General features: G+C 44.5%; 1 protein-coding gene across 5 annotated transcripts in view; it reads right to left on the bottom strand.

Annotated features, from left to right (window-relative positions):
- Positions 1-10461: 10461 nt before the first annotated feature.
- Positions 10462-19038, bottom strand: part of PRMT2 (protein arginine methyltransferase 2) — a 31020-nt gene continuing 22443 nt past the window's right edge. For 4 of the 5 annotated variants that reach the window (XM_007971282.3, XM_007971275.3, XM_007971319.3 and 1 more), the window contains 5 exons: positions 16553-16728; positions 14508-14637; positions 13544-13680; positions 11837-12008; positions 10462-11103 (listed from right to left, as the gene is read on the bottom strand). In XM_007971282.3, the coding sequence (XP_007969473.3) occupies positions 11071-11103; positions 11837-12008; positions 13544-13680; positions 14508-14637; positions 16553-16728 (648 nt within the window). In that variant the 3' untranslated portion in view covers positions 10462-11070. Of the gene's footprint in view, positions 11104-11836; positions 12009-13543; positions 13681-14507; positions 14638-15332; positions 17406-19038 lie in introns of those variants that run through there. The other variant, XM_007971340.3, reaches the window with a different exon arrangement.

Genomic DNA, 19038 nt, shown 5'->3' with positions numbered 1-19038 from the left:
TTTACCCGGTGCCATTTCAAAGGTATGTGACTAAATTTTATTTGAAAATCACCGTGCACATTTCAATCAGTTATTTGCATCCCATTGTATTCTAATAAAATACGGGTTTTATTTCCCCGACATAGTTGCTACTCCAGCACCTCAATATTAGGAGAAACCTCTGGAATAGGACAAAAAGGTAAAGAACTAGGAATAGTTTCATTACTATATACAGTATGATTATAATAACAGTATTAGCAGCCATATAACTATGATTATAGCGAACAACCCAGGCTTCATACGATTTTCCGAGACAATGAGAATTATTTCCCATGCATATTGGAAGTTCTTCCACTCCAAATTGGTATGTGTTGTTTATAATTTCCGTTTCCCGTTCTATATTGTCCTTGTCTATATAGGGGGACGGCATTCAAGTAGTGTCATTGGTGAAAACCTTAATTTCCGCCTCTCCCCAGGCGACTCCCTGATACAAGGGTGGAAAGGGAATATAAGTGCAATATTCATACAAAGCCTCACTAAGGGAAATAAGTCCCCCGCTGAGGCACATCCAACAAAGGAAGAAATGCATGCTGAATCCAGTTTTCTTTTCAACAGGGTTTCAATCATCTTGTAGGAAACCACTCAGGTCCGCTCCCTGTAAGGACAAGAGCATAGCCCCATTCCTGTTTTAGAACTTGCCCTTGAACATACTTACCTTCTTCATTAGGATACCAAATCATTAAATTGTCAGCGGGGACTATCACCGAGAGAGGTGAGGAAAGATGAGTTACGACAGCAGAGTCTTGCAATTGTCTCCATTGATTCAAAAAATAATTAAAGTAAAAAGAACCTTCAAAATCAAAAAAATTAAGGTAGAAAGGTTAACCTTCAAAAAAATGTGGTTTTTTGGGGGGGCTCATTTCCCCCTTTTTGTTTTAATAGTTGAGTTTTTAAAGTTAAATTTGCGCGCTCGATGATGGCTTGACCTTGACTGTTGCCCGGGATCCCGGTGATATGTCGAATATTGTATTGCTGTAAGAAAACTTGTAATTTATGAAAGACATAGGCAGGGGCATTATCAGTTTTAAGTATAAAAGGAATGCCCATAATGGCAAAACAAGCTAAGAGATGTGTAATAACAGAATCAGCTTTCTCAGATGGCAACGGAGTGGCCCATTGAAAATGAGAAAAAGTATTAATGGTATGATGAACATACTTTAATCGTCCAAAAGAAGGACTATGTATAACATCCATTTGTCAAATTTGATTAACTTGAGTACCTCTCAGGTTAACTCCAGGATGGAAGGATGGAATGCTCAAAGGAGCACAGAAAGGACAAGCTCGAATAAGAGAACAAGCTTATTTATGAGTTAAATGAAACCGTCGTTGAAGGCCAGAACTATTAGTGTGATGTAGAGCATGTTCTTGTTCTGCAGCCTGCAGGTGGCCAATTAGAAGTGAATCAATCTGAGTATTTCCATGAACTAATGGTCCAGGCAGTTGAGAATGAGAACAAAGATGAGTGATGAATAAAGGAGCTCGACGTTGGCTCAAAGTAGAAAATAACAAGGAAAAGAGTTTTTGAAGAGAAGAAGTAGCACAAAGCGGTAAAGTGGCCTGAGAAATATAAGAAGTAACATAAACGGCATATTGAGAATCACTAACAATATTTCAACCAGTAGTAGGGAAATTAAGTAAGACCATGAGAATAGTAAACAATTCTCCCTATTGCACCGAGGGATAAGGATAAACTGTAACTCAAGATTGATGAAGCTTCTTGCCAAGAATCAGAAGTTGCAAGAAGATAAATGATCTGACTATGAGTGAATTGAGAGATAATTAAGGAAGGATCTCCTCCCCAAAGTTGTCGACAGTGATGCCATCCTTTGATGATCAGTTCAGCTAAACGATCGATATAAGTAGCCAAGTGTTTAGATGTTTTATTGGACAAAAAGATCCATTTTAGCGGCTGATTGGTCTGATGAATCATTCCTGTAGGAGAATGTAAAGTATGAAATAAACAAAGGGAAAGGGGAACATCGGGAAGGATATAATGTAAATGAGCCTTTTGAAGTTGCTCTTCCACAAGCTGGAGTTCCTGTAAAGCCAAAGGAGTTAAATGACGTGAGCTGTCCAAGTGACTGTCTCCTTCTAGAATAGAAAAAAGATGTTGTAACTGAATAAAGAAAAAACAATTTTTGAGATCTATGACCATTAATTTTTAACTTTGTGGGATAAGGGGAGGATTAGGAAGACCAGGCTGTAAACTTTCCCTAGGTTTAATGTAAACATTTATAGTTTTAAGACAAGACAAAGACGGGAATTCCATGCAGAAATACGTGGCTTTATATTCCTCTCAGCCATTTGTTTTTTGACTTACTCTTTTAGAATCCTAAGTATTTCTTTAAATAATGGTCACTGTTTCACATAAATAGGAGTGGTGGCTATGAGTTTAAAGGATTGTAGCCCATTTTGAACATCGTATTTTTGGCAGCTGAGGAAATATGAGGAATGTTTTAAAAAGCAGCAAATTGTTGTGAAAGATCTTGTTCCCAAAAATTAATATTGATAGGAACAATATAAAAATAAACAAAACACTTGACCTTGTTAACCTTTAGGACCGACACAGGTTAAAGGTTCTACGTCTTGATAAACCACAGAAGCAGCACCCAAGCCAGTGAGTATAACTGCAACTTGTCTTTTTTCCTATTGTATAGGCCTCTAATTTAAACAAATAATAGACATATTTACCACCGTATCAATTAACCCTTTAAAAACTATTTCATTAATGTGCAAAGAACATAAGGGCTTTTGATTAGAAACTAAAGTTTCCCAAAAAACAGTTTTTTCTGTGCTACCAAACCCTCCCTATTGAGAATACATTCCCCTGCCTCTAGGCAAATAAATTGTGAGACTTAAACCATAATAAGACTTTTATTAGTAACATTATGTCCTTTTGGCAAAGGGCCACACTCTCTAATAGCTAATTTATATACTCCTCTATTAGGAGACAAAGTATAAGGCTGAGTAATAACTAAGTCAGCAGCGGCGCTCTGCTTAGTTGCCACATAAAGCTGAGAAACTGGGGTAAGGTGTGGGATCCTTAAGGAGGACTTGAATTTATTCCTTGATGTTGTAGGCCATTGCTCACTGGGTATTGTATGCAGATTTAGTCAATAACAAATATTTGTAAACAAATAAGGTGATTACAGGTACAGAAATTCAGTTCGTAGTTTACTATTCAATAGAGTATCTGCTTTGTAAAAGATGGTGGACCACAAAATACTCAACGGATTTTGGTTTTCAAAACACAATGATGCTATCCAAGGCTAAATGGATACTTGAAATTGGGATTGGATCTGGTGCTGAGATACAACTTTTACTTAGTTATTGATTTTTCTTTCCTCCGATTATTCCAAGGAGGGTGACTACCATTTTTGTACTTTATAGAGCAGTCTAGAGGAAAGGGTTAAGCATGTAAGCTCTGGGGACAGAAAGTCATATTTTCAAAATATAATAGCTATATGACCTTGGATACATTTATAAAACTGTCTTAACTCTGTTTTCCTGTCTACAAAATGGTAATAATTATAAAATTTGTCAGTCTTAAAGGGATGTTGGAAGAACTAAATGCAAGTGAAGATTTTTTCACAGTAGTAGACACATAGTAAGTACTCAGTATACAATGGCTATTATTACTGTTATTATTGTTAATATTACGTCTATTAATTTTAGCTCTTTAATGTAACAAGTGCAGAACCATAATCTCACATCCTTCAGAGTCATGCTGATCTTGTATTTTTTGGTCCTTGGACTAGTTTAGTGATTTATTACAAGAAACCTAGTTAGTTTGTGCATTCTTTTCCTTTCTTATATTTCTCATTTGTAAAGACTGATAAACCAACTACACTTTCAGACCTGGTGACATAAATTGTTGGGGCCCCAAGCCTGTGGGCCCCGGCTCCCATTTCCCAGGAGAGGAGACAGTAAATTTCCACTTTTATCAGTTTTGAAATGACATTTATTTGTCCAATGTCGACCTTTACCACAATATTTGTACACCTCTGAAGGCAGCTTTCTGCCTTGAGGGATAAAAGTGTTCAATTTTTATGACATTCTTTTTTGAAATGTCTAGGTTTACCACACTGAAAGCAAACACCTTGCTTGTTATTTCCTTTTAAGGCTTTAGACAAAGCTCCAGCAAATAATTGAGCATTATAAATAGCCCCTCCAACACTAACACAAGTTTTAATATATTTATCTAAATTGGCCCCATTGGCCTTTAATGATTTTAACAATTTTTGACAGTCAGCATAAGCATTTTTAAAAGACAACGTTTGTAACAAAATTTTTGAAGCAAGGTCAGCACCCACAATTTTCAAGACAGCATCCTGAAGACGGGCTACGAAATCTGAATATTGTTCATTTGTGCCCTGTAAAATCTTCACAGAGGAAAGGGAAGATTTTCCTGTTATCTCTACCTTATTTTAGGCCCTTAAAAACAAAGTCTTGATTTAAGTAAGGGCAACATCTTCTAGACCAGCCTGAGCATTAAAAGTAGCATATTGGCCCGTGCCTGTGAGTTGTTCCTCAGTGGCTCCTGGGGGATCACACATAACATTTTTTCTAGCCTGTACATGCGCCTTGTTCATTTACCAGCTGTGCAATTGTAACCACTGAGAACGATCAAGAAAAGCCTTCCCCAAAGTCTTCCAGTCTATAGAAATTATCAAATTTTCTGATGAAAAAATATCAAGAAGACCAAGGATAGGGGTTCATAGTTAGAAATGGCAGCTTTCATTTCTTTTTAAAAATTTAATTTGTAAGGCATTAAATTGGACATTATTGCCACCATTTGAAAACTAAGCATTAGGAACAAAAGAAGCACAAATAATTGGAAACAGATCCAGCTCCTTAAAATTTTTTTTTTTTTTTTTTTTTTACGAGACATTTTTTAAATTCACAAAATGATACATGTTAACTCTAAGCTGGAAAACACGGATCACTAAGTGATTTTGTGCGAAGCAAACAACAAAATCATTAACACAGAAGTTATACCAAAAATGCAAAGGAGCCTTCCCACCTCTGCACAAAACAACAAAAGCCCAAAAGTTGTTAGGCTGAGACATTTCAAAGTAAATTATTTTATGACCTCAAGAAAAAGATCATATCAAAGCTATTTTATCAGTTCCAGGAAAGTTTCCAAAATGTTTAATCAAGTCAGCATAAAAAGGATACCAAAATCTAGGAGAAAGCGCGTAATAAAATAAAATGCTGCAAAACACAGTTCATCCTCAGTTATATCAGTGAAATATCCTAAATTAAAGACTTGCCGATAGAATGCAGCAAAAACAGAGACAGAGCAAGAAAGGACTCCGAGCAGGAGCCCAAGGTTCATGGTAAGAAAACAAGTGGCTGAGCAGCTGGAGAGAAAGCAGCCCGGGGGGATTCGGCCACGTGATGTGCGGTTGACCCTGCGGCAGGGACCCGCCAGGCTGCCCGCCCCTCAGCGCCTCAGCCCCTCAGCCCCCTCAGCCGTCTCAGCCTGTTGGGGGCACCGAGAAAACTTTGCCAAACAAAGGTAAAGATAAGGAAGCCCGGGGGTTGGAGGCACTGGAAAATTCTCTTTTAACAGGGCAGAAGGAAAAGAAACAGGGAAAGCTCACAAAGGTGAATTAGAAGAATGTATCTGTAATATTTGTTGAAGCATTTCCATAATACACTGCATGTCAGAATTTCCCTTAGAAGAAGGAAGAGCTGGCTTTTTCTCTTCTCCCCCTTTTGCTACCCTGGCACAAATGGGCTCCATTTCAGATTTATTTTATTTTATTTTATTTTTCCAAATCCTCAGATACCTTTCCTCCTGTGGCTACATTACCACACTCCGAATCAGTCTCAAGTAACTCTAATGTCTGAGTGATAGAGTTACACAAGGTCCACAATTTTAGAGGCATAATATCCCCTAACTGGAGAGCTCTAAGCAAAGCTTTTACTACCTGTAACCATTTTTTCCGATTCAGCTGCACTTTAGTCTGATACTGAAACCAGTAACAATGTTATTCAACATGGGCAAACAATCGCTTCAAAGTCTTTTTCTTTCACTTCTACTCCCATAGACAGCAACAGTCCTTGAAACAGCCATAAATACTCTGAGGCCAGAGAGATGGAATTCCCATAATGAAAGCTTAAGAAGGTTCCCCTTAACAATATCTGAGCCTTACCTGCTCCTAGGGGGTTCCCCTTCTTGTTCTCCCCTACTCACCCGTGCTGACCCTGCTCGCTGCGCCACTTGTTGGGGGCCGCACCGGGGGTGGTGGAGAATGAAAGAACACACAAAAGACAAAGACACACAGAGAACATGGCGGCCGCACTCAGAGCCTCCGCCTCACTTTATTTATACTCCATAAACCTCAGGTCAGCAGAAAGAATGCAATGCAAAACAAATTTCTTTTCCCACATGTAACCTTCTACTCAGTACCTTGTTTCTATATTCTTTCTTATCTACCCGCCTTCTTGGCGCCTACGGGAGTTCATTAAAAGTTCAGTTGGAGATACTGTCCTTGAGCCCTATCTATTCTCAGCATACTGTTTTCAAAGGCCCCTGCAGAGGAGAGATTTCTTTTCTTTTGTTTTCTTTCTTTACTTTACTTTTTTTTTTTTTTTCAGAGAGTCTCACTTTGTTGCCCAGGCTGGAGCACAGTGGCACAATCTTGGCTCACTGCACCCTCCACCTCCCGGGTTCAAGCAATTCTCCTGCCTCAGCCTCCCGAGTAGCTGGGATTACAGGTACACACCACCACACCCAGCTAATTTTGTATATTTAGTAGAGATGGGGTTTCTCCATGTTGGCCAGGCTGGTCTCAAACTCCTGACCTCAGGTGATCTGCCTGCCTCAGCCTCCTAAAGTGCTGGGATTACAGGAATGAGCCACCGACCCAGCCTAGCTGAAGAGATTTCTAAGCAAAGTGTTGAAGGGACACCTTGGTTCCTCCTGATTGCTTTTCATAAAACGTGAGAGAGATGAACTGATGAAGGAATTATTAAGCAAAAAAGAATCAGAACTTGAAGATTTGGAAAATTCTCAATCTATCCATATTGCAAAAATATGAAACAACATGTTCTGAAGACAACACTAAGGTTGTGACTGAGTGACTGTTTGATAAAGAAATCATGGTACAGCTCATTAATCAGCCATCTCAGAGAAAGGGAGTGGAACAGTGGTGGGTTGTCAGACTTCTGGATTCCACAGGACCAACCCACAGAGCTGTTGGGCTGCAAACATGCACCACTCTCCAAAGAAGGGAAGGAATGACCCCTAAGCTGCTACAGAGAGCATCAGAGCCACCACTTCCACCCCAGGCCCAAGGGATGAGACCACTTCTTCCTGTTTCAAAGATGGCCTTCCTGGTCTTGCAGGCCTCTAGAGTGGGCTGCCCTTGCAGAGAGAAACCAGGGGAGGGTAGCCTCGCCAAGTCATGGCGGTGACACTGCCACCCCAGGGGCCTGGGGCCACAGCACCAAAGAGGATCATTCTCGAGCCCTAGGATCTGACGGAAATTGTCTTGCTAGGTTTTGGGCTTGCTTGAGACCTGTGATCCCTTCCTTCTACTTCTCCCTTTTGAAATGGGGGCGTCTACCCCAGGCCTGGCCCATCTTTTCACTCTGGATCACACATTCGGTTTCACAGGCTCACAGCCAGAGAGGGAATTTTGCCTCAGGGTGAATCACAGCTCGAGTCTCACCCACGGCTGATTTAGGTGATATTTAAATAAGATTCTAGACTATAGAGCATCTAAAGATGAGTTAAGACTTTGGGGGCTGCTGGGGTGGAATGTATTTTCTATGTGTATTTTGAGGGGCCAGAAGCAGAATGCTATGGACTGAATTGTATCTCCCTAAATTCCTGTGTTGAAGCTCTAATCCCCAATGTGACTGTTGTGGGACATGCGGCCTTTACAGAAGCCATTAAGGTCAAATGAGGCCATAGGGTGAAGCCCTGATCCAACAGGATTAGTGCCCTTACAAGAGGAAACGCAAGAGCACTCCCTTTCTCTCTCCCTGCCAAGTAAGGGCACAGGGAGAAGGTGCCCATCTGCCAGCCAGGAAGAGCAGCCTCAGCAGGAACTGAGGCCAGCACCTTGGTCTTGGTCATCCCAGCCTCCAGAGTTGTGAGAAATAAATTCCTGCTGTTTAAGCTGCCCAGTCTGTGGTATTGTTACGGCAGCCTCAACCAAGACAGAGACTCTATAAGCAGACAAGAACATCAGTAAATATCCAACTAGGTGAACAATACAAGTAGTAAACTGGATCTAAATTATGTATTTGGAACCCTGCACTCAACAACAGAATACACTTTCTTCTCAAGTGCACACGAAGAGCTGACGTGTACCGAGTCATAAAACAAGTTTCAACAGATTTCAAGGGATTAGCATTCCTCAATTTGTTTTCTGGCCACAGTGGAATTAAGCCAGAGATCAATAAGAAAAAGGAACTAAAAAATCCCACCTTTCAAAATTAAGCCACATGCTTACTTCTAAAAAGCCCATGGTACACCAGAAGAAATTGTAACAGAAATCAGAAAACATTTGAAACTGAGTGATATTGAAAATATATCAAAATTCATTGTTGCATCTAAAGCAATTTTAGAAGAAAATTAAGAGTTCTGATCTATGTATTAGAAAGAAGAAAGGATGAAATCAACGATTTAAGCTTCTATCTCTAGGGGAAAAAAATAAAGTTTAACCCCTCTCCTCACACGAACAAAAAAAATCAATTCCAGGTGGAGTATACGATCTAAGTGCAAGAGAAAACAATACAAGCTATAAAAGAAAATATAATTTCAAATTGGACAATATGACATTTAAGAACTTCTATTTATCAAAATACTCCTATTAAGAGCATAAAAAGCCACAGAGGCTGGGCATGATGGCTCACACCTGTAATCCCAGCACTTTGGGAGGCTGAGATGGGTGGATCACCTGAGGTCAGGAGTTCGAGACCAGCCTGACCAACATGGTAAAACCCCATCTCTACTAAAAATACAAAAATCAGCTGAGCATGGTGGTAGGTGCCTGTAATCCCAGCTACTTGGGAGGTTGAGGCAGGACAATCGCTTGAACCCAGGAGGCGGAGGTTGCAGTGAGCCAAGATCGTGCCATTACACTCCAGCCTGGCGACAGAGCGAGACTCTGTCTCAAAAAAAAAAAAAAAAGCCACTGAAAGGAAAAAAATATTCACAAAAATATATGTGTTACAGGACTCAGTCAGACTATATCAGGAATACCTGGAATATCAATTAGAACTAGAAAAAAAAAAACCCTAATAGTAAAATGGGCCGACGACTTAAACAAGCACCTCAAAAACAGGATATCCAAATGAGCAGCAAATCTACAAAACTGGATTAGTCATCAGTGAAATATATACCAAATCCACACGCCCACCAGAGCAGGTAAAATGCAAAACACAACACTGGGTGTTGACGAGGATGCCAACTCTCATGCACAGCTGGCAGGGATGTTAGATTCCTTGACTTGAAAAGCTGGTATACAGTGTACACCCAACAGAAATGTGTACATACATGCACCAAAACACATACACAGAAATATCCACAGTCTCAATAATCATAATAGCTAAACCCTGGCAACAACCCAAACGGACACCATGTGAAATAAGATTCATAAACTGTGGTCTATTCATGCAGTCGAATACTTATGCCACAATGAAAAAGTAAGCCACAACCACACTGTCTGAAACTCAGATGAGTCTCACAATGTTTAACTAAAGACGGCAGACGCAAAAGAACACGTGTACAATTCCATTCAGGCAAGAGTAATCGACAGTTACAAGTCAGGACACCACCCTCGAGAGGGTGGGCACTGAGCGGAAGGGGAATCGGGGAGCCCGTAGTGTGTCCTGGACCGGATGCTGGTTACATGTGCATCCACTTTATAAAATGCCATCATCTAGGTACCCACAACCAGCGCTGTTTTCAATATATATTTGATATTTCAGTTTTGTTTTTTGGGTTTTGAGACAGGGTCTTGCTCTGTCACCCAGGGTGGAGTACAGCAGTGCAATCCTAGATCACTGCAGCCTCAACCTCCTGGGCTCAAGTGATCCTCCCACCTCAGCCTCCCGAGTAGCTGGGACTACAAGCACATGCCACCACGCCCAGCTAAATTTTGTATTTTGTAGAGATAGGATCTCACTATGTTGCCCAGGGTGGTCTTGAACTCCTGAGCTCAAGGAATCATCCCACCTTAACCTCTCAAAATGTTGGGATTACAGAGGTGAGCCACTGCACTCAGCCTATATTTCAACAAAATTTAATAAAAATCAAAACAATACAAAAAAAATTGTATCTACTGATACGGAAGTTTTTTCACAATACTGAGGAAAGGTTACAAAGCAATGCATACAGTATGATCCTGTAATTACAAAAAATAACATATATGTGTAAAACAGGATACACAACGACATTCACTCATTTAAAAATATTTATTGAGCATGTGCAATGCGCCAACACATAATTTATTTGGAAGACGTCTACAAAACTATCCCATGCAGAGTCCCATCGCGTGCATCGCCACCTCAGCTCCCGCGCTGAGCCAGGGCAGTGTTCCCTACACGGCACTGGCACAGCCCTGTGCAATCCTACATCCCACACAAGTGGATGAGCGATGGCAGTAAGGGCACCACTAACACAGGAGGCGGGAATAGTCACTGTCACAGGGTACACAGGCTGATATGCGGGCGTTCTAGGACTGTGGACCTAGACCTAGCTTAGGAACATGGAGCTCTGACCTAGCCACGGGTCAGCACTGTGGACACCACGGGTGGACACCTAGAAACACAGCCTACTTCTAGAGGGCAGACACTGGGCAGCGGGGGTGGCCACGGCAGTTCTTGCCGAGCCCAAGCGTGTTTGTCTGTGAAGGACCCTGACGTCACCTGCCAGGCTGGGGAGGGGTCAATGTGGCGTGAACGTTCGCCGACTTCGCAGGAGTATGCAGCAGCCAGGTGCATCTTGGGTTGCTTGTGTTCGTCACCCCTCAGGATACACACACGGCTTTCCAAATAAAGCATCAGCTGTTATCTCCAGATTGGGAACACTTTTTCTCCAACCTGAAAAAGATAAAATGACAACAGGTCAGTCAGACAATAAATCATTTGATTAACACACTACATTTCCTAATGGTTTAATATTGGACAAGAGAACAATATTCAGGGTGCAGAATTTTCTTAAATGACAAACTTTTAACAAAAAATTATCACAAAGTAAAGCACAAAACAAATATAAAAAATGAAGGAAAACCATTTATTTTTATTTTCTTTGCCACATTAATCCTGAGTCCAAAGAAGAACCTTCCATTTTCAGCAGCCTCTGAGACAGGAAGCCCAAGTGAGCTGGGCGAGCTACACATAAATTCATGCACGGACCCAAAGGCTGCCAGTCAGAACACGCATCAGGGACGACACACCTAGATGAACTGCTGCCTGGGAAGCCACAGAGACCCGTGTAAAGGGAGTGCCGAGGCACAGCTCAGGCTTCTGCCCATCTGGGGACCCCTCTGGACATGGCACGAGGGGCCTCAGGCTGATGTGGGTCTCTGCTTTCCCTCACTTACCGTGTCACCTGAGGAAATGACTTCCCTGCCAGAGCCCTCCACTTCCTGTGCTGTCAGATGGGAAACGAAGCCAGTAACAGCATGCACTTTCTGTGCGAGGATTAAATCACTCGTGCACAAAACGCGTGGGCCCCAGCGTGGGCCGGCATCTGCCATCACTACCACCACCCAGGCCTGTCTGCCTGAGGACCGGCACCCACAGGACAGAATCTTAAAACTACACATCTTACTTTTTGAGATGTGGGGTCTTGCCTGGAAGTGACAGCCCAGCTCAGAGCCACCGACATGTGCCTTCTCCACACTGGGTTTCTCTGCAACACAACTGAACCCGTGACCACGTCTCCAGTATGGACAGGGACTGGGTCGTCCATCATAAACAGCGTCTGCTTCCAGTGTGTGATGCTGCAAGAGAGGGGTGCCTGTGACCTGGAGGCTGGGCGAGGGCAGTCTCCACATGGCCCTCGGGGCGCTGACTCAGGCTCGCACTGGCTCTCACCCTCAGCAGAACCCACATGGCCAGCAGTCCACCCTGAGGGCCTGGGGACACAAAGCTTGACTTTTCAGGCTAACTCAGGGGGCAGATACACCCCCAGCCCTGTGATCTAAAGGGACTCTGGGATACACTGGGATCACAGTTACGCCGGTGAGACAGACCCTGCCAATGACAAACACAAGGCTGCTCCTGAGACCACTCAGATTCCTGGAGGTGTGGACGGCTCACCCTGGGTGGCCGAGAGGATGTGGAAGCTCAGGGGACACACGGCTGCACTAAAGGTCCTGTGTGGTGTCTGACTCCCCAGCCCACCAGGAGGACGGCTGGGCACCCTCTTCCTGTGCCCTCGCCTAAGCTGCAGAGGCTGGTGATCTAGCTCCTGCCATTAAACTGTGATGTACACAGATGGAATCAGGTCCAAGGAGTCGCTTCTGTGACGGTTATAATGTGAGGACCACTGTCACATTTGGGGGAAAATAGTAAAACACTAGGATTCTGCACTGGGTTGCGTTGGAAACATCTCTAAGTTCTTCAGCCTCTGTCGCCCCTCAAACTCCCACTGTCCCCAGTGGGGCCAGCAGTGAAGTGGGGGGCTCCTCAGGTCTCTAGTTTCTCCCTGACTCTGGTCACACCCCTCACCCCAGCCTGTGCTCCAGGTCACTGCTCCCTCCACGCCCCCAGACTCAGGGGTGGGTATAACCAGCCTCCACGCTGCCCACCTCCACCCGGTGACGGCACTAGAGAGGTTACCACAGGACTCTTGTGATGGGGACCACATGCCAGGCCAGGGCATCAACTCTGCACGTCTGCGACCTCCCTGGAGCCGGGGTCCCCTCGTGGGGCCATCACGCTGGGGAGTCGGCGGGGCAGGTGCCAGGGCGGGGCAGGTGCCAGAGCGGGGAGCCAACCCCACCCCAGTTCCAAAGGGAAGGCCCCGAAGGCGGCTCCACCGCCAGGTGTGTCCAGGATGCTGGAGGGTAAATGTGTCCCAAAAAACCACCGTCCCTCCAAAACCCTCCAAAACCGTCAGGTGAACCCCTACGTCCTGCAGAGGCGCTTTGGGTCGGACCATGAAGAGCTGTGGGTGCTCCTCGGGGGCGGGAAGACGGGGAGCTCCTCCCGCTGGGGCTGTTGGGGGTGGGGGGGACGCCCCAGACTGGGCCCGGAGTGCGGGCGAGACCCGGAAGGAGGCACACAGGCTGCGGTGTCTACACCACCCTGCGCCCCCACGCGCGCCGCCCCCACCCCACGTGGCCCACCCGCCACGACCGCCACGCCGCGTCCCGCCCCCTCCTGCGCGCCGCATCCCCGCGCCCCCCACCCCGCACCCCGTGCCCGCCCCGCCCTCCGCGCCCCACCCCGCACCCCGTGCCCGCCCCGCCCTCCGCGCCCCGCCCCGCACCCCGTGCCCGCCCCGCACCCCGCGCCCGCCCCGCACACTCACGGGTGGAAGGGCCCGGTGCTGAGCACCTGCGGCGGCTGCCCCTCCTGCAGGCTCTGGAAGTGGACGCTAAACCAGGCGGTGAAGCCGTGCAGGGTCCCCGCCTTCCTGATGTCGAAGCGCAGCTCGCCCCTCAGGGTCTGGGTCAAGCAGACGACAAGGCACGCGTGGGCACCGCGTGGCACCGCAGGGCCGGGATGGGGCGGCCCCCTCCGCGCGCCCCGCGCAGACGCTGAACGCGTCAGGAACCGCAGAAAAGCCCCCGCCCTGGGAAACCACCCCCAAGACCCGCATCCTGAGTTCAGACGCTTCCGTCAGAAACGTGTCAAGCAATCTGAGCTTCCTGCGCCCAGTTTTCTGCCCCAGATTCCTGCGGAACCTTTTCGGCGCTCAGCTCTTCAGGCTAAGGCGTTGGAGAGCTCCAGGCTGGGCGTTTCCACGCAGAACGAACTAAAACCACAGCTGCGCCCGCGCCGCCCACCCCATCTCCAGACGCGGCGCCAACTGGGGCGCCAGGCAGGGCGGGGCGCCCGGAACCCGCCCAGAGCCCACGAGCGCCACCGCGCGGCCACAGACAGGGATTCGCGGAGGGAATTTTAACAGTTCTGTCATGAAGGGTGGCTAAAAACACGTGAAAAAAAACTGTAATGCAAATACCACAATGAAACGAAATATAATTTATTTGATTTTGAAGATGCTGAGAATATTAAACATAAATCTAAAATGAAGACGCTAGAGACATCTATAAAGAAAATGATGTACAATATGAAAGAATCAAAATAGAACGTAAAGAAGAAAAAAGACTGGAAAAAATCAGTAGCAAACGTTTTATAAATTCACTTATTTGTATAATAAAATAATTAGTTACTCACACCCCCAGCGCTCACTGAAGGTTTATGATAATCTGGGCTGAGTGTTTCATGGTCACTGATTATCTAATGTAAGGAGCAATTCATCTTTTTCTCACCTCTAGATCAGAAATTTGCACGGTTCTCATGTCCAACTGCAATATAGTGCACGGTTCAGAGAGACAGTCTTCTGGTTTCAAAATGTGGTTATACTTGGGCTTTGAAAAAAACTCCTTAATTGCTAAAGATCTAGGGGAAAAGGTCAAAGCAACTGTTGAGAGTCATTGCAAACATCTCAGGCTTCAAAACACACACGTGGGACCGCGGTGAGTGCTTTCTCTTCTGTGTCACCAGGATGCTAAGCCACTGTCTGGGGCCCTGGACCCCGAGAGTAGCCCTCAGGCCTCCAGAGGCCCTGGGTGCCTCCTCCTCTGAGAGGACCCAGACCCTACCCAGGCATCCAGAGCCTTCCCGAGCCTGACCTGGAGGCATTCAGGAGCCTGCGAGTCACTGGGCGCTTCCCTGTGATGTCTCATTCATGGGATCTGAGCACATGGAAACCAACGCTCACCCCTCATAACCTAGAGGACAAGGGGAGTTGCAGCTTGTCTTGCCTAGTTTTAGAATCTATCTGATTTCAAAGTATCTTTTGTGGATTTTCTTTTAACAGTAAATGAAAGTGGTATTCCTGCTGTAGGTTACTCTATAATAAACGTAAGGAACTAGAAGAGCTGAGGTGGCCTGAGTGAGTCTGAGTTTCAGGAGAAATACTTGCTCTGTTGTTACCCAAATTTGACACAGAAACAGACACTAGATGCCGCATGGCCCCCTGCGTGTCACCGTTTGCCAACCCCCATCACTGGTTGCACTGGGCTTGTCAGTAAGTCACCTATTATTTACCACAGGAATGTTTTAAAAAATAAGCAAAGCAGTAACTTCTGAAATAGCAAATAAAAGTGAATGTTTTAATAAAGATTCCACTATGTTTACATATTTCTGATTATTTTTCTGATAAAAAATTACGAATTTAAAAATTGGAAAAAACGGACAAGTACAAAGAAAAGTTTAAATTCCCCATATGCTTGTCTTAGCATTGTGATATTTATTTTTATCCCCCAAACATATTTATATAAATTTATTTATGCAAACTAATATCCATTCTGTATACATGGTTTATTCTGCCAAGCTTTACTGTCTTTTAAACCCTTTCTAAATATCATTACATATCCCTAAAAACCTATGGTTTCTTTTTTAACAGCTGTACCGCAGTGCTCCACCAGACGGATATACAGCAATTCAACCACGTTCCTCTGGATGGCCACTGGCTTCCAGTGCTGGGAGGAACACTCAGGTGGGAGGCTCTGGCAGTGACTGGGGTGGGCAGCCTGATGCCAACCTCTAAGGCCCCGGCAGCCACACCTCCCTGCCACTGCCAGGCAAGCCCGGGCTACTATTTTAATTTACTCTTTGCTTGTTGGGTAGGGAAAACAGCATGTATTTTAATTTGCATTTTAACTACTAACAACATTATAATTTTTCATATATTTATTGGTAATTTTATTTATTTTTTGTAGTTTGCCTGTTCACGTGATTGTGCTGTAATTCCATCTGGCTAGTCATCTCTTTCTAATTGATTCCAAGACCTGTCAGCACGCGATTTCTCTAATTACTTGTTTGCTTTCACAGTCGTGTTTTTGCTGATTTCTACCACGTAGACTGCCAGATTCTATCTAGCACAGGGTCCATTCCATCCACTGTTGCGGCTCATTTCTCCACCTAAGATGGTGCACACAGGCCCCCATGGATGTCTGTCGTTGACGTTGATTCCATGCAGAATTAAGTTTTCACGTATGGCGTGAGAGAACAAGAGCTAATCGACTGCTCCAGAATAATTTGCTGACTCGGCCCTCGCTCCCTCCTAATTGTAATGCAACCTTTTTCACACACGAAAAAAATGTTTGTTCCTTGCATTCTGCCCTGCTCTGCTCATCTGTCTTTTCTTGTTATAGCACCATAAACGCTACAACAGACTGTCCTATCTGGGTGCACAGGTGCCCTCATTTATCCGACCATGGTGTGTGATCTCCCAGGGCCTTGGCCCACCTACAGACTGTGGACCAGGAGGCCCCACAAGACAGTGCCAGTCCCAGCTGTGGACACTTACTTGAGAGCGCTGAGGTTGAACTCGTATGCGTTGTCCCAGAAGAGCACCTTGCTACGATAGTCCTTATCAGCACTGCAGGGCACAAGGTGCAACGCGGCCATGGTGGGCCAAATGACCCCGTCCTCCTTCAGCCAGGCATCCCGGGCATACAGGATGGACTCGATCATGAACTCAAACTGCATAGGAGTGAAAGACACACAGGAGACACATCACAGGCCCTGTGGCTGCACAGGCCTCTCACCACCACTTTCATAACACTAGTCCGAGAGTTCTACAGTTTTAGCCTCAAGAATATTCCTGCCTAGGCCAGTGTACCATGCGAGAGAACATCTCGAGGGTTTATTTTATGCCCACATGTAATGGTCACTGATGCATCTCACAGCCTGGGTTCAAGTCACATAATTTCCCATTAGAACTAAGAACTGGAGCGGAGCTAAAAGCAAGGACAAATCTTCACTCTTGTCCTGTCTCAGTCACTGAAGAGTTCGTAACCACCAGATTCTGAAAGAGCCCTGAAGTATTGCAGGATCCCAGCTGTTACATAAAATATATTTGGTCTGTAGTACTCTCCGAATTTCCACAACCCTTTAAGTAGACTGAAATCACTCTACGCAGGCATGCCCTGGCCATTCACATGGTCCTTTGGTCCACCTTGCATCCCTCAGAAGGTCCCAAGTCAAGGGAAGCACATCACATCTATGACTGAGGAATTGGGGACCCAGCACCCTCAAAGGCCAGGCCTTCTGTTGGAACCAGAACTGGCTTCTAACACAGAAAGGAGTAGAGGGAGCACCAGCGAGGTGGGGCCAAGGCCTGTAGCCCTTGCAAGCCACTTGGGAGCCTGCACTTCATCCTGTAGTTGACGAGAAACAACAGAAGTGTTTTGCTTCCCTTAAATAATCTCAAGCCGGTTTTATTATAGAAGTAGTACATGTTTTGTATGGAAAATGGAGAAAAATTATGAAGGCTCAAACAAAAATAAAAATCACGTGTTAACCCAGTACCCAGAAGGAACCACTGTTATCACTCTGCAGCTTACCTTCAAGTATTTTCTACACATGCACATGAAAAATACATACATCTAATTTTTTAATCTCATTTTTTCAGTTATAAAGTGAAACTGAGCTTTTTTGGTGTACAGTCTACGAACTCTAGCACTTGTGTGGATTTTGTCCTCACCACCACAGCCAGCATACACACAGCTCTGCCACCCCAAAACACTCTTCACACTTTTCTCTGGTGGTCATGCCCTCCCCCGCCCCTGCCTCTCAAGCCACCAATCTGGTCTCCATCCCCATGGTCTTGTGTCTTTTTGAGAATATCGTATAAACGGAACCAGACAAGTATATAACCTTTCAAGGCAAGCTTCTTTCACTCACTGTACTGTTTCTGGGGTTCCTCCAAATTACCTGTTTCAATAACTGGCTCCTCTTCACTGCTCAGTGGTATTCCGCTGTGTGGATGCACCAGTTTATCCTTAAGGATTATCCTGATGAAGGACACTGGGGTTGTTTCCAGTTTTTTTTGCAATTATAAAGAGAGCTAGTATAATCATTCACATACAGGTTTTTGTGTGAACACAGCTTGCATTTCTCTGGGTTGAATACACAGGAGGGGGACTCCTGGGCGTAAGGTGAGTGCACATACAACTGTATAAGAAAGCACTCACCTGTTTCCACAGTGGCATGAGCCCTCCAGCAATGCACGACTTTCAGCTGTTCCTCATCCTCAATGGCACTTGGTATTACCATCAGATTTTTTTTTTTTTAGTCATTTTTCAGTAGGTGTGATATCTCACTGTGGCTTTAATGTGTATTTCCCTGATGGCTAACAATGTTGAACATCTTTTCATGTGTGTATCTGATATCTGTATATCCACTTTGGCAAAGCGTCTGTTCTTTTGCCCATTTTCAATTGGCTTGTTTTCTTCCTGTTGAGTTTTGAGATTTCTCTGTATATTCAGAACATACACTGGATATATTCTTTGCAATATTTTCTCCTAATCTTAGCTTGTCTTTTTTATTCTCTTAGTATCATCCCTTTGTAGAGCGGTCGTTTTTAGTTTTGATGAAATTCAATTTATCAACATTTTCTATTATGGATCATGCTTTTAGAGTTGCATCTAAAAACTCTTTGCCCAAGTCCAGGTGATGAAGATTTTCTATGATTTTTTCAAGAAGCTTTATAGTTTTATATGTTACACACTTAGATCTATGATCAATTTTAAGTTCAGCTATGGATAGGGTGTGAGGTTGAGGTGTTGTTTTTTACATATGGATGACAACTATTCCAGTAACATTTGCTGAAAAGACTTTTTCTCTATTAAATTGATTTTTGTCCCTTTGTTAAAAAATCAATTGACCGTATTTGTAGCAATCTATTTTTCTTCTCCATTCCATTGACTGACATGTCTGTCCCTTCACCAATACCACACTGTCCTGAATACTGTAGCTTTAAAATCAAGTAGTGTAGTTCCTCCAACTTTA

Source organism: Chlorocebus sabaeus, chromosome 2 (genome assembly GCF_047675955.1).
Source record: "Chlorocebus sabaeus isolate Y175 chromosome 2, mChlSab1.0.hap1, whole genome shotgun sequence".
Classification (NCBI taxonomy): Eukaryota; Metazoa; Chordata; class Mammalia; order Primates; family Cercopithecidae; genus Chlorocebus; species Chlorocebus sabaeus.
This window is presented reverse-complemented; position numbering and strand designations above follow the sequence as displayed.